General features: G+C 44.8%; 1 protein-coding gene and 1 pseudogene across 1 annotated transcript; one reads left to right on the top strand and one right to left on the bottom strand.

Annotated features, from left to right (window-relative positions):
- The first annotated feature begins 10,947 nt into the window (after positions 1 to 10,947).
- On the top strand, positions 10,948 to 11,486 carry LOC106727303 (60S ribosomal protein L27a). The gene has a single exon (XM_014545318.1). The coding sequence runs from the start codon at positions 10,977 to 10,979 to the stop codon at positions 11,421 to 11,423; it is 447 nt and encodes a 148-aa protein (XP_014400804.1). The 5' UTR covers positions 10,948 to 10,976; the 3' UTR covers positions 11,424 to 11,486.
- A 268-nt stretch (positions 11,487 to 11,754) lies between these two features.
- On the bottom strand, positions 11,755 to 12,740 carry LOC102247671 (annotated as a pseudogene).
- Positions 12,741 to 15,917: the final 3,177 nt, after the last annotated feature.

Below are 15,917 nucleotides of genomic sequence, written 5' to 3'. Positions count from 1 at the left end.
AATCAGGTTAAGTAGAGTGATAGCAGAACCAGGCAGGGAAGCTGGGTAGTCTGACCTGCAGCTCCCACACCTGGGGCCTCTGTTCTTTGCTGTCAACACAGGCTTTCCTGGATGATCCTGCCCCCACTCTAGGCTCTCAGCTCCAGGCCAGACCTGAGCTTCCCATCCGTCCAACCAGTTGCAAAGTGGCTGCTCTTTCTTGGCGTCTCTGAGCCGCACAGTGCCAGTGTGTTCAGCCAGAACCATTCATCTCTCCCACATTCACCTCCGCCTCTTTTTTTGTGGGGGGAACCCCCATTTCTGCAAGCGACACCACCTTCCATCCAGCCCACTTTCAGACATAAGCCATCCACAGCCACAGGGAGCAGTGTGTGCCTGCAAAATCAATGCACAGCTCTGAAACTTTGGGTTTGGCTGAGCAGGCTGTTGTGAGGGGCAGGAGGGAGAGAGCAATTATCGGCCTTCAAGACTCCGCCTGCGCTGTTGGCAGGCATGTTTTTTTTTCCGGGGTGTCAATACAAGCCCAGGGTCATTTTTCAGTTTGCCAATGGCTGTAATTGCGTAAGGCTGAGTGGCTCTCCAGAGAATCCCCACCGTTCCCCATTCTCTCCTCCCGGACACTGCTCTATAGACACGCCCCAGGCCATGGATCATGTTTTCCACATAACCCGTTAATTACTAAATAAAACAACCCAGCTTTCAACCTGATTAGCCCAGATTAATGGCCAGCAGCGGGTTTCACGCGCCCGCACAATTTATCACTGAAAAGAACTGTGTCTTTAATGATTTAGCTACCTGGCCTAGCAAGGCCTGCTCAGGACCGCAGGCCTCCGAGAGCAGTTAATTGCTGTTCTTCGTTTCTGACCTGGAAAGGCCCAGGTGACAGTTCCCATTAGCCAGGCTTGGCCTGCTTGATGACAAAGGATGGCAGGAAGCCCTTCCCGCCCACTTTGTGCAGAAGATATATGGAGGTCAAGTGTCCCCAGCCCCACCACGCCAGCTGCCAGCTGGAACAGGTTGAGGCAACTTGTAAATTTATATGCTTTTCTCCTTTCCCCTGCCCACCCCCTGCCCTTTCTTCCTTTCTCAAAATGTTGAAAGAGTGAATCATTTTTGTTTGCAATTGTGACATTTCACCAAGAATTCTAGGACCATTCATAAAAATGAGAAAAAAAGTTATTTCCCGGGGTTCCTTTTTTTCTACATTTTAGCATGATCTGGCCCTGCTGTGGGGTAGAGTGAGAACATTTTTTTTAACCATTTATCATTGAAAGATCCTTTGATTGAAAGGCTCTTCAAAGGTCAGAACTGATCTCAGGCATCTGGTCTTGCATTTTTCAGACAAGGGCGCTGAGGCCCGAGGTAGGGGAAATAAGTTAATCCAAGGTAACACGGCGAGGTAGTGAGAGATGGACACTATCCCCATTTTTCAAGGGAGGACAATGAGCCCTTGTTTTGTCCAATAGAACTTCCTGAGACGATGGGAATGTCTGTATCTTTGCTCTATCATAGAGTGGCCACTAGTCACCTGTGGCTGTAGAAGGACTGAATTATGGCTGCAGTGACTTACTTTTCAGATTGTTCATTGCTATTGCATAGAAATACAATTCACTTTTTTATGTTGATCTTTTATCCTGTAAACTTGCTGAACTCATTTATTAGTTCTCACAGTTTTTTTAATCGAGGTTTTTCAGAGCAGTTTTAACTTTACAGAAGAATTGGGGAGAAAGTACAGATAATTCCCACATACCCACTCCCCTACCTCCCCGACATTGCACACAGCTCCTTTCCCCTATTGACATCTTACATTTGGCTGGTATGTTTGTTATAACTGATGAACCAATACTGATACATAATTATTAGCTAAAGTCCTTAGTTTAGTGTTCACTCTTTGTGTTGTCAGGACTATGGGTTTTGAAAAATACATAGTGTCATGTATCCATCATTAAAGTATCATACAGATAGTTTCACTGCCCTAAAAATCCTATTCATACCTTCCTCTCTCTCCCAGACCCCTGGCAATCCCTCATTTTTTTACTGTCTTTATAGTTGTGCCTTTCCCACAACTATAGTTGGAATCATCCTATATAATAAAAGGCTAAAATGCAAATTGTCCCCTCGACTGGGAGTTCAACTGGGAGTTTGACCAGGGAGTGGGGCCAGCCTGCCAATTGCCTGAGGCCCCTCCCCAAGGCTGGCCCTGCCCCTGATTGGCCCCAACACCCCAATTGTGGGCGGGGCCAGCCGGCCAACCACCTGTGGCCCCTCCCCCTGGCTGACCCCACCCCGATCAGCCCCCCCACCCTGATCGGGGGCAGCTCACCAACCACTTGTGGACCCTCTCCCCAGCTGGCCTGGCCCAATTGGCCCTGATCAGGGTGGGTGGGCTGGACCCCACCTGTGCATGAATTCCTGCACTGGGTCTCTAATATAACATGTATAGCCTTTTTCAGACAGGCTTTTTTCACTTAGCAAAATACACTGAAGATTCCATCATGTCTTTTCACAGCTCCATAGCTCTTTTTATCACTAAAGAGCATTCCACTGTGTACAAAGACTTGAGTATATGACAGTTTGTTTATCTAGTCACCCACTGAATAATATCTTGGTTGCTCCCAAGTTTTGGCAGTTATGAATAGGGTTACTATAAACATTAGTGTGCAGATTTTTGTGTGAACATAAATTTTTCACTTATTTGGGAAAATTGTACCAAGGAGTGCACTTACTAGATTGTATGGTAAGATTGTGTTTAGCTGTATAAGAAACTGCTAAATTGTCTTCCAAAGTGACTGTGCCATTTTGCACTTTCACCAGTAATGAATGAGAGTTTCTGTGGCTCCACATCTTCACCAGCCTTGGTGTCGTAAGTGTTTTCAATTTTTACCATTCTTTAGATAAGTAGTGGAATCTCACTGTTGTTTTAATGAGCATCCCCTAGTGACATATGGTGTTGAGTATCTTTTCATTTGCTTATTTGCTATTTGTGTATCTTCTTTGGTGAGGTGTCTGCTCAGATCTTTGGCCCATTTTTTAACTGGCTTGTTTGTTTTCTTATTGTTGAGTTTTCAGAATGCTTTGTATATTTTGAATAATAGCTCTTGGTTGGATATATCTTTTGCAAATATTTTCTTCAGGCCTGTAGCTTTTATCTTCACATCTTTTGACAGTGTCTTTTGTGGAAAAGAAGTTTTTGATTCAAAAAAAGCCCAAATTATCAATTATTTGTTTCATGGATCATGCCTTTGGTGTAGTATCTAAAAAGTTATCAAATCCAAGGTCATCAAGATGTTCTCTTATGTTATTTTTGTTTTGTTTTAAATATATCTTTTTATTGATTTCAGAGAGGAAGAGAGAAGGAAAGAGAGATAGAAACATCAATGATGAGAGAGAATTACCAATCAGTTGCCTCCTGCACGCCCCCTACGGGGGATTGAGCCTGCAACCCAGGCATGTGCCCTGACCAGGAATTAAACCATGACTTACTGGTTTGTAGGTCAATGCTCAACCACTGAGCCATGCCAGCCGGGCCTCTTATGTTATTTTTAAGGAGTTTTGTAGTTTTGCCTTTAACATTTGGGCTTATGGTCCATTTTGAGTTAATTTTTGTCAAAGATCATCTGACCATATTTCTGGGGGTCTATTTCTAGGTTTCTATTTTATTCCATTGATCTGTTTGTCTATTCTTTCATTAATACCACACTGACTTGATGACTGTAACTTTATAGTGAATCTTGGAATTAGTCAATGTCATCTTCTGAATTTGTTTTTCTTCTTCAATATTATGCAGGCTGGTTCTTTTGCCTCTTCATATAAACATTAGAATCAATTTGTTAACAGCTATAAAATACTTCCTGGGATTTTGACTGGGATTTCATTGAATCTGTATATCAAGTTGGGAAGAACTGACATCTTAACAATACTGAGTCTTCCTACCCATAAAGTATCTTCAGTTATTTAGTTTTCTTTGATTTTTTTGTTTCAGGATTTTGTAATTTTCTTCACATATATATTGTACATATTTTGTTAGATTCATACCTAAGTATTTTAATATTATAGGTGCCAATGTGAATATTAAATACATACTTTATTTACGTATATATATATATACACACTTTAACAGCTGATAGCTCAAATTTTTTGTTGTTGTTGCCAATCCTTACCAGAGGACATTTTTCCATTGATTTTTAGGGAGAGTGGAAGAGAGAGGGAAAAACAGAGAGAAACAATAATGTGAGAGAAACATATAGATTGGTTGCCTCCTGCACGAGCTCTGACCAGGGCCCCAGGCCGGGAGGGAATCTGCAACCAAGGTATGTGCCTTTGACTGGAATCAAACCAGGGACCCTTTGGTCCATAGGCTGATGCTTTATCCACTGAGCTAAACCGGCTAGAGCCGATAGCTCAATTTTGAAAATGAAATGTATTTTAATAATTTTTTGGGGGGGAACACCGATATATATATATATAATTGATTTTTTTAGAGAGAGGAATGGAGAGAGAGAGATTGATGTGAGAGAGAAACATTGATTGGCTGCTTCCTGCACTCACCCCGCCCAGGGATCTAACCCACAACTTGGGTTTGTGCCCTGACCAGGAGTCAAACCTGCAACCTTTTGGTGTGTGGGATGCTACTCCAACCAACTGAGCCACACTGACCAGGGCTATTATTATTATGTTCTTAATTTCAAATCCCAGTTGTTCACTGATGGAATATATGGGAACTATTGACTTTTGTATATTAACCTTGCAGCCTGCAACCTTGCTATAATTGCTTATTAGCTCCAGGAGTTGTTTTTGGTTTGGGAGATTTTGTTGTTGATTCTTTTGGATTTTCTACAAAGACAATCATGTCATCTGCAAGTAAAGACACTTTTTCTCAATCTGTATGTTTGTATTTCCAAACAAACATTTGTTTTTAAATAATTTGCATGTGCTGTTTTTTGCCCTTTTTTCCCTCTCTTTTGAAAAAGGTCTAAAATTTTACTATGGATAAGTGGTTAAAAAAAGTCTTCAATGCCTAACATTCATTTTTCAAATCCTATCACTGTATTAAATGGTTAAGTGACATAAGTTTGCATATAAACTATTAATAATTAGGAACTAATAAAGGAATCTTTGTTATAAATGTAAAATCAGCTCAGAACTTTCTGGCAGAATTGTACTTTTTTAGAAGTAATCCTTTAGTAACAATTCTGTTTATGGCAAAATTTCTCAGTTTTGATTTGAACATGTCTTTATTCTGTTCTTCTTTTTGAATAATATTTTAGTTGGGTTTATCATTCTTGGTTGACAATTGTTTTCTTTTAGCTCTTTGTTTTTCTGTTGACTCCAAAAATATGTATTCTGTACATTTCTTTAGATCTATCTCCCTATTCACAATTTCTTTTTCTTCAGCTGTGCCTAATTTTATCTTTAATATACATTTAGTTTTTTATTATCTACTTAGTTTTTAACTACAATAGTTCTATTTTCTCATGTTTAGAATTCTATTTGTTTCTTTTATACAAATGCCTAGACTTTTTTAGAGAATTTTATTCCTTGCTCATGTCTTTTTAATCCCTTCTTTTATTTCCTAAAGCATTTTGTTTAGTTTCCTTAAAACATACTCATTTTTTATTCTATGTCACATAATTTATATATATGAGGTTCTTGGGAGTTAATTATGCTATTTGTTATTTATACCAATTCTTGCTTATAGTGGCTTTTTTTAAAATGTGTGTGTCTTAAAGTTTGGGATTATGAGCTCATGTTCAGCTGGGTTTTTCTGTGAGAGTTATAAGTGCATCCCTACAGAAGGATATACATTTGCTTCTTCCAGGTGGCCCTGGGATGCTGTAACCCCAGACCATTTTAAAGTCAATTCTTCTGCTTGGGGTTTTCCAGCCAACATAAATAATGTAAATTTATTCCCTCATGCAGATAAGTTTCCTATTCATCTTTCTGTTACCAGTGGGCAGATTATTTTCACTCTAGCATTTTACTGAGACTATAACCCTTGGAGCTTCCCACTTTGGGGGTTGGGGGAAACTCCGGTTCCAATTTCCCAGTTGACTCAGGCTGAATGTCTAGGCTCTGTCCCCTGCAGGGCCATTGTAAATCCAGTTTGTTTCCAAGATTGACAAACGCTCTCAGAACAGCTGCATCTTCAGCACCAACTCCCTCTTTGGTGTTGTCTCTTAGTGATTTTTCTTACCTTCAGGTCAGCTCAGCTCTAAATCGAAAGGCATGCATGTTGTATTTCAACCAGAATATCTATATGTTTTATTTCAGGAGTGATTTTCAAGCTGTTGAGTTATTTGCCAGAATGCCATAGCACATGTTTCTTTCTAAAAGGAGTCAACTTTTCACTTTGTTGTTAAATATCACCTTTTCTTTGAAAGGATGGCTTGTATGTATATTGAAAATATCTACTAGGTGGCATACTACTGACATACCTACCTATCACCATCTGCTATTTAAAATAATTACTAAATCTACCTAACTGGGCACATATGAACTGCATATACCTTGTAATAAGCCTAGAACAAATGATGAATTTTCTGTCTACTTGTCCAAAGTATGGATCTCTCACTAACATATCTTGAAGGAAGGCATCATTAATGTTAATAAAGCTTAAATTATATATTTAATAATCTCAAAAAATATATAGAAATTCTAATATTTTCTTTTCTTCTTCCCTGTGGCCAATCCCACTCTCCCTCTGGGGTACAGGAGCCAGTCCCAACACTGGAAACATTTTGGGTTGTCACAGTTGGGAGAAGGTACTTCTGGCCAGTGGACAGAGGTCAGGAATTCTCCTAAACACTCTCAAAAACACAGGGGAGCCCCCCACAATGAAGAATAATTTGTGAAAAATGTTCAAAGTGCTCAGGCTGAGAAACACTGAATTAAAGGCAAGTTCCTCAGAGTGCAATTCCAGTGTCTTAGTTTCATTCCTCACGGTGCCTTCCACAGCCCTCCTAATTCAAGTACCAGGAGCTAAGCGTGCTTCTCTCCTGAATGACCCATATCCTCCTTCCCTCCTTTCCAGTTCTCGGCACAGTTCACAGGTTTGGTGTGTGAGTTGTTTTCCAGATATTATATTAATTATTTAGTAGTAATCTCTCCACCCCAGAACTAGATGGTTCACCAGGTTCAAGAGAAAGGCATTTTTCCTAATCCTTTGCTTCAGGCAATCCTATATAATAAAAGGCTAATATGCCAATTGACCGAATGGCGGAATGACAGGTCGCTATGACATGCACTGACCACCAAAGGGCAGATGTTCAACACAGGAGCTGCCCCCTGGTGGCACTCCCCCTGTGGGGAGTCATAAGCTGGGCTCTTGGCTGGTGAGCACAGAGGCGGTGGTGGCGGGAGCCTCTCCCACCTCTGCGGCAGTGCTAAGGATGTCCGACTGCTGGCTTAGGCCCGCTCCCCATGGGAAGTAAGCCTAAGCTGTCAGGTGGACACCCCCCAAGGGCTCCCAGACTGTGAGAGGATGCAGGCATATCATGCATCGAGTGCACGAATTTCATGCATTGGGCCTCTGGTTATTCAAATAATGTCATTGTTCTAAACCAAAGAGCCTTTAGCTCTTTGCTGTTCCAGGAAAGGAAACTCTAGGTGACTACAATGCAATATCTCACAGTCAGTAAAAATAAAGACAGAGCTGGGATGGAGTGGATGGAGTCAGAAATACACGAGTGGAATGAACACAGTAGGGTGTGTGTGTGTGTGTGTGTGTGTGTTGCAGGGAGATTTTAAAAATCCCAGATGGCATCTCCAAAAGTCAGTGTAGCTTGGATGAGATGGTAAGCAAGGTCCAGGGCAGACAGGCAAAGAAGAGGCCAAAGGGGGTAAGAAGAGTAATACAGGCTCCAAACCACTCATTAAAGAAGGCTTTGAGAAATGTTTGCTAGAAATTAGAGGGAATCTTTACACCTGTTTCTGTTCAATCATGACACAAACCTGGATCAAAGAGTGCTAGGCCAGTGGATGGAGTAAAAGAAACCATTGCTACACAGTGTGCCAGGGACTCTGCTGGCCTGAGGCCAAGCTGTGCATCCCTCCCCACTTCTTCCCTGGGTACCTCACCCGGCCTGAGCCCACCCTGCCTCCAGAGGCTGTCTGGCCTACCCTTGGGTTTCCACTTCACAGAATGTCCAGATGGAACTTATTCTATCTCTGCCCTGCATTTTGTAGGTGAAGAAACCAAGGGAACGGCAGCCCCTGGGTCCCATTCTGAGTCAGGTTCTTACTTTTGAGAGGCAGTCAGTCCTCCTTAGTTGGAGGGGCCTGAGAACAGACACTCTCCTTGACCTCACAGGCCCTGAAAGGAAAGTGGGGTAGGTCAAAGGGTGCCCTGGACTCACCTTGGCATGGGGAGCAATTCAACTTGGAAGAACATTCGGCCCAAAGTGGAACCCGATTCAGCTTCAGGGAACAGATGCACAGAGGCTTTTGAAGCCTGGATCAATGCCTTTTCCCACAAGGAGAGAGAAAGTAAAATCCATGTTGAACCCTCTCACGCTGCTAATGAAAAGGAGACGGGCCTGCTGGGGTGAGGGCAGCCAAGCAGCGGGGGAGGAGGCATTTATCCATTGAACTTTTTCTGCTTATGCAGTAGATCTTCATTATCTACAGTGTCCTGTGGTTCTCCAGTTCCCCAGGGAGATGCTTAATAACATGAACTGCTTAATAAGCAGTGACTGGTGCCCTCAAAGAGTGGCTGGAAGGGGAAGGCCGTGCCTCCTATCTCCTAGTTCAGTGCGTTTCCTTTCTCACAGCTGATCTTTGAGATACTGGCCAGACTCAGACAGAAAAGACAGCTGGCTCCCCACACAGGCCTCCAGCATCTGCTGTGGAAGCTGACTGCAGGGCAATGTTGGCGGGCACTTTCCCTGAAAAATGTTTTCAGGGAACTACAGCTCCCACTTTGTGTTCTCTTGAGCACAGATTTCCCACTTGGGCACTGTCTTAGGCTCCCCCCAGAAATCACATTTACCTTTTTTTAAAACTTTATCAAACACTAAAAACAGCACTCAGTGTGTGTGCCAGCTAATGACCTAGGTCAGCAATTTTCAACCTTTTTTCATCTCCTGGCATACACAAACTAATACTAAAATTCTGCGGCACACCAAAAAATGTATTATATTTTTGGCCAATCTGACAAAAAAAAAAAGGTATAATTTTTATTGAATTAAAAAAAAAGAATAATAGTAATTATCTATCCTTTTTTTTTTTATTTTGACAGCTTTTTATTGAAAGACCCTCACATAAAAGCAAGCTGAGGAAGGGAGGAAATAGGATGGGGACCCTCCCCCAGACTCTACTCTGATTCCCATAAACATCAAGGAGAAAGATAGGAATCCTGAAAGGAAAACAAAGAATACTGAACAACCAGGCTAGGGTCTGCGTTGTTCTTCTTCTGAGTCACAGCCTGGTGCCTGACAGTCACCACCTTCCCATACATATTAAGCACCTGGAAGGTCTCCCGCTCCAGTCGCACGATGACACCCACAGTTTGAGGGTCCAGCTGTACCAGCTCCCCCCATTCATGCTGGCCCCCAACATCCACACCTGATGCCGTTTCTGAGCAGAGCTGCAGGTCCCGGGGGAGCACTTTCAGCTCATGCATGGTGAGGTCGGAGAAGAGGATGACAAAGTTCTCCTCCACTCGCACAATGAGGCCTGTGTCACCCTTGAATCGGCCAGCAGTCACCTTCACATGATCCCTCATCTTGAAGTACTTCCTAAGTTCCTGGGCCGGGAACTCTAGCATGTCCTTGAGGTCCTCATGCTTGGGCATGATGGTGATCTTGTTGCCGTCCACACTGAGAATCTTGCCCTGCAGGTTAATGAGCTCACCCTCACATACCTCCACATTGTCCCCAGGTTGGAAGTTGTGCTCCCTTTCCTTCCCTGTGCTCTCAGTCACCACCTCCAGGTCAATGCCCTCCGGCTGGTCCTCAAACTTCTCCAGCTCAGAGTGTGTGGGCTTCACACCCTCTGTGATCACAGCAGACATGGCGAAGCTCTTAAACAGAAAGCCCTTCCGGCTGTAACGGTTCCCCTGGAAGATGAGGAAGTCACCATCCGAGGCAACATCGCCCCCCAGGGGAGGGGTCTGGGTAGCCAGGTGTTTGGGGATTGGGTGTGTCCCCATAGGCCTGTGGGGATGGAGTAGGCTCATCATCGAAGGCATACTCATATTCTTCCTCAGCCCGTGATGGCGTGTTAGGGTTGTTGGGGGTCCCAGGCCCCACTCTGGGCAGGAGTACGGCTGCCATCATGCAGGGGTGTCTGCGAGCCATAATGCGGGGTGAGGCTGCCATCCTGAAGAGGTGTCTGAGAGCCATACATGGGTGTGCGGGAGCCAGAACCATACATGGGTGTCTGGGAGCCATACATGGGCGTCCGCCCATAGGTTGAGTTCATGCCACCCGGGTGCCGTGAGCCCACTGTGATGAGCCACTGACGGTCTACAGAGATGGTCTGGCAGGTAGAATGCAGCTCCACTCGGGCCGTAGACTCTGTGGCATCCTTCACCACACCAATGTATCCTTTATCTCCCCCCTGGGAGATGCGCACAGTCTGGCCGATGAGCTCATTGTCTCTTCGCCCCCGGCCCCTGCTCATGCCACCACTGCTGCCACCTGGGCTACCAAAGCCACCACGCTGACCTCCAGCACTGGGGTGCATGGGGCTGCTGATCCGGGGACTCATTGGGGCAAAGCCACCCAAGGTGAAGTTGGTCACATCTCGTGGCTTCGAGCCCCCAGCCAGCACCAGGTGACGTGTCTTGCAGACAAACATGCCCCCGTTCTCCACGAGTTTTTTGCAATGCAGGAAGGCAAAGCTGTGGAAGAGATGGCGAATCTCACCCTCCCGGCCTGAGTGGGGGCCATCAATGACCTTGACGATGTCTTTTACATGGATGTTGTTCTGTTCCGAGTCCAGGGCCACAGCAAATCGGTTCCAACTCGGCCGCCAACATGCCATCCAGACTGAGGAAGACCCGCAAACTTCGGGGCCACGTGAGCCACGGCCACGGCCGCATCGGCAAGCACAGGAAGCACCCGGGGGGCCGCGGGAATGCTGGCGGCCTGCATCATCACAGGATCAACTTCGACAAATATCACCCAGGTTACTTTGGGAAAGTTGGTATGAGGCATTACCACTTGAAGAGGAACCAGAGCTTCTGCCCAACTGTCAACCTTGATAAACTGTGGACCCTGGTCAGTGAGCAGACACGGGTGAATGCTGCCAAAAGCAAGACTGGAGTTGCTCCCATCATTGATGTGGTGCGATCGGGCTACTACAAAGTTCTGGGGAAGGGAAAGCTCCCAAAGCAGCCTGTCATTGTGAAGGCCAAGTTCTTCAGCAGAAGAGCCGAGGAGAAGATTAAGGGTGTTGGTGGGGCCTGTGTCCTGGTAGCTTGAAGCTACATGGAGGGGAGTTCATTAAAATGTCCAAGTACTTTTGTCAAAAAAAAAAAAAAAAAAGAAAAAAAGAAAAATCAAAGTCACGCTGTGTCCCTTAGAGCCCTCCCATCTTACTCCAGTAAAAGCCAAAGCCCAATGATGGGCCTCCCTGAGCTCATGACCTGCCACTCTGCTTCAGCTAGAGATGGTCCTATCTCACGTCACAAAACACTTCCCCAATAACTCCACACACCTCATTCCCTCACCTCCTTCAGATCTTTACTCAACATGCTTTCATCACACACAGAATTGTCCTCCATTTTCTGTGTGCTCATGACAAAACCCAGGCTCTGCTTCACCTAATCTGAGTGGGGTGCTGCTCTCTGCACTAGGAAAGGGGCTGGAAAGGAGGAGGGGAGAACAGAGGAGCAGAAGTGTGAACATGAGTCCTGACCCCTTGGCCACCCAACTCCATGCAGAGGCACCTGTGCGATGTCATCCTTATAGATGCCTCGCTTGAGGCGGACCCAGGATTTCGGTTTCAGGTTGGCCACCTCCTTCACCACTTTGAGCACATCTGTCATCTCCTTGATGGGCACCATCTGCTGGTTCCAGTAGCCAAGCTGCAGGTTGCCCACGCCCTCGATGGCCTGTTTCATGTGGGTCTGCTTATAGGCCTCCACGTAGATGTAGCCCTTCACGTGCTCTGGTGCCACTACCGATTTAATCTGCAGGGGCGTGTCTGTGAACTGGTAAGCAATGAACTTGCGCATCAAGGAAATGGCTGTGGCCCGTTCCTCCCCAATCTTACATTTGACAGTCCACAGATTTGGATCCTTGACTCCTGGGAGCAGCTGCTGCTGAGTGATGTCATCAGAGAGCTCATCAGACCCTCCACACACCGTCTCTCCCACAGATGACTTGGCATATTTCTTCATGTAATACTCGCCTAATTCTTCTTCTCGCTGGTCTCTCCAGAGGTTCTGTAGGCGGCGAGCCCCAGAACGATCTTCGTCCAGGAAAACATTATCGATATTGGAGGCTTTCTCTAGAATGTCCTCTGCTCCATCTTCCCATTGGTCCTCATCCTCATACTCATCGTCCACATCAGCCTCATCCAGAATGAAGCCACCATGACGGGGTTTCTTGGGAGGTCGGTCATCATCTTCTTCTTCATCATATTCTTCCTCCTCTTCTTCTTCCTCGGGCTCTTCCTCCTTCTCACTGCCTGCTGCACTCCGCCACTCCTCCTCTACCTCGGCCTCCTCACCGTCACTGCTGCGTTCCCTGTCCTCCTCCTCAGAAAAATTGCTGTCCTCGCTGTCCGACATATTCTCCACCTTAAAGGTGTGGACGGAGTCGGCGAAGAAGGAATGACACAGAGACAGTGTTCAGTTGATCAGCAGCCTAGCCAGGATCTCTAGCCAGGATCTCCAGCCAAGTTCTGTCTTTTAATGTCTTGGGCAAACTTTTTGACTTGAGGGCCACAATGGGTTCTTAAACTGGACCGGAGGGCCGGAACAAAAGCATGGATGGAGTGTTTGTGTGAACTAATATAAATTCAAAGTAAACATCATTACAAAAAAGGGTACGGTTTTTTTTTTTTTAGTTTTATTCATTCCAAACGGGCCGGATCCAGCCCGCGGGCCCTACCTGGGGAAACAACCTTTCTCGGAGAGGTGACCTTGGTTAAAACACATAGCGCCAAGAAGGTGAGCAAACATATTAAGAACAGTATGCCATATACGCCAGGTCCCTTGAAACATATGCTGTGCAGATGTTTCTTCCCTGCAGCGACTGTGTCAAGCAGCAAGGATAGACCGGCTTCCGGCAGACATCAAGAGATCATCTGGGGTGTAGAGACTGCCATCATTTTTGTTTCACTACAATTCAGCATCTTCATGATGGCAACCAGGAAGTAGAAAGGCTCCTGAGGACATAGGGGTGGTCCTGGACAGAGGAGTGGACCTGGGCCCTCTGAAGGCCTTACCAGCAGGAGAATGAGGGACCCCAAGAGGCAGATACGGGAGTCTATCTATCCTTTTTAAAGAACCAGGTGCCTATACTTGTATATAAGGATTTCTGGTACCAAGAATTAACCAATCAGATGCAACCTTTTTCTGTGACATGACCAATAAGATGCAACTCTGTTGTATGACCTATATATTTATAGTTCAAGACACGGCATTCACACTGGACAGCTATTGTTGTGTTGGCCATTGTCATTTTTTTTTTTTTTTTTTTTTTTTTGGAAAAGAGGTCAGTGCCCCAGACTAAGTAGTCAGGTATTGCATGTTTTAAAAATTCTAGGTCATGGTCCTTACTCTTAACGTAGCCTTTCTAGGGTCTGTACTGCACCCTCAAAATTTCTCTGCTCTGCTTGGGCCGAAAATCTAACATCTCTCAGCACTGCCTGAATTCTGGGGTTCCTGTTCAGTTCTCAGGCCTGCAGCCTAGGACCTTTGCTAGGCCTTGTGGATTCTTGGCCTGTGTACATGCAGCTCTGTTATCAGCCAAAAACCCACAGTCGATCCCTATGCGGACTTCAGGTGCCTGGCTTTCTGTGGAGTTCTTTCCTCTCTGACATCCTGTCACACAAATTCTAGCCTCTTCTAGCCTGGAGTTCCGATCTCTGCCTCCTCAGCTCAGAGAGAGCACTGCTCGGCTTGGGTTCTAACTTAACTGTAGCAGGGGAGCACCCCTGGGCAGAAAACTGGGGTGACCATGGGACTCCTCGTGTAGTTTGCGTCTCTCTAAAATCTGTCTTCTACTGCCTATTGTTCAGAGACTGAAAACAGTTATCTCATATGTTTTGTCCCTGTTTGTAGTTATTTAAAGTGGGAGGGCAAGCTATGCACCAGTTACTCCATCGTGGCTAGAAACACAAATCCCCATGTGACTTTCATTCTTTGGAATGCCAGCCCCCTGATGTTGTAGAGAGGACCAGCCCAATTTCTCTTAAACTCTTCTAGTATTCTTTAACAAGTCCTCCTTGCTTAAAGCAAGAAGTCATTCACCCTTGGCTAACTGTGTGATTGAACTGAGATGGTTTATGGGCTTAACTAGAAACTGGCCCAAATGTATTATAGAGAAATGGCTGCTTTATTATTAAACAAAATCTTTCCTGACTGGAAACTTCCAAAAAGAAAGAGGTTCAGCATAGGCAGTTTATTCTTCTCCTTTTCTCTCTTCATCTAGGAAATAAACGCAATGTCACAGCACATGAGATTATTGCTCCTTGTTATGCTCATCAACTTCTGCCAGAACCTCTATTTCCAGATTAGCAGAAAATGGAGATTTGAAACCAATAAGCAATGAATATTGTTCTTGCAAAAACCCATTTTAGCCTAAGATGTCACTGCCTCACTGCCCAGTGTAAATTAGTCCCACCTATTACTCTTGCCTTCAGCTCCCTCTTCTTTTATGTCAGAGCACTTAAAACAGTTTGAAATTACACATACTTCTGTGGGGCTTATTTTTTGTCTCCCCAATAGATTATAAACTCCATGAGGGCAAAACCTTGCCTGTAGCCCGAAGATCTAGCATAGTAACTGATACATAGGATCTAAGAATTGTTTGTTGAATGAATGAATAGATGAATGAATCCACAAATAAACAGATCCTTTTGAAATTAGATCAAAAGAATAAAAATAGAAGGGCTTGAAGGATTAAAAGGGAAAGGACTAGTTTCTAAATAGCTAATAAGTTTTTAATCTTTAAGACACACAGCATTCTTGGCCAGAGATGACTGTCATGGGCTACTTTTTTATTTTTAAAAAATATATTTTATTGGTTTTTTACAGAGAGGAAGGGAGAGGGACAGAGAGTCAGAAACATCAATGAGTGAGAAACATTGATCAGCCGCCTCCTGCACACCCCTTACATGCCCTTGACCAGAATCGAACCTGGGACCTTTCAGTCCGCAGGCCGATGCTCTATCCACTGATCCTAACCAGTTAGGGATGGGCTAATTTTTACCTGAAACAAAGATTGTTCCTGGAGAATCAGTCAAAAGAAGCTGTTACTGAGAACTGGGCAGGGGAGTGTCTGTCCTTTTGTAGGGACAGCAATGGTCAAACCAGACCTTTGTGAGACAATAGATTTTGTTTCCAAATTGTACACCCCCAATGGCCGTCCCTGAGAATAGCATGTGCCAGGGAAGGACTTCTTGTTCTCTTTGGGATGAGTCAGCACGATGGGTTTTAATAACTCCCAGGGCACTGATGATTCTATATGTGGCCCAGAGAACATCCTGTCTTCTCTTTGTTATGGTGGCAGAAGAAACCAAGAACAAAGACAGGTCATTCTTTGATTGAAGGAGTCCTTGATAAAGAATGCTAAAGATTATTAATCAAAATGTCTCATCTTGTGCACGGAGAAACTTGGTCTAGGGACCAGGATGAAACAGAAGACACCCAAGGTCACCTAATGAGTAAGAAGCATCACACAGACGAATTTCCAGGACATCTACCTCAAGTTCAGTCTGCTGTTGTGTGTTTGTTCCCCTCCCCT

This window comes from Myotis brandtii, unplaced genomic scaffold (genome assembly GCF_000412655.1).
Source record: "Myotis brandtii unplaced genomic scaffold, ASM41265v1 scaffold4, whole genome shotgun sequence".
In the NCBI taxonomy this organism is placed as follows: Eukaryota; Metazoa; Chordata; class Mammalia; order Chiroptera; family Vespertilionidae; genus Myotis; species Myotis brandtii.
Note: the sequence above shows the minus strand (reverse complement) of the source record. Positions and strands in the feature narration are given on the sequence as shown.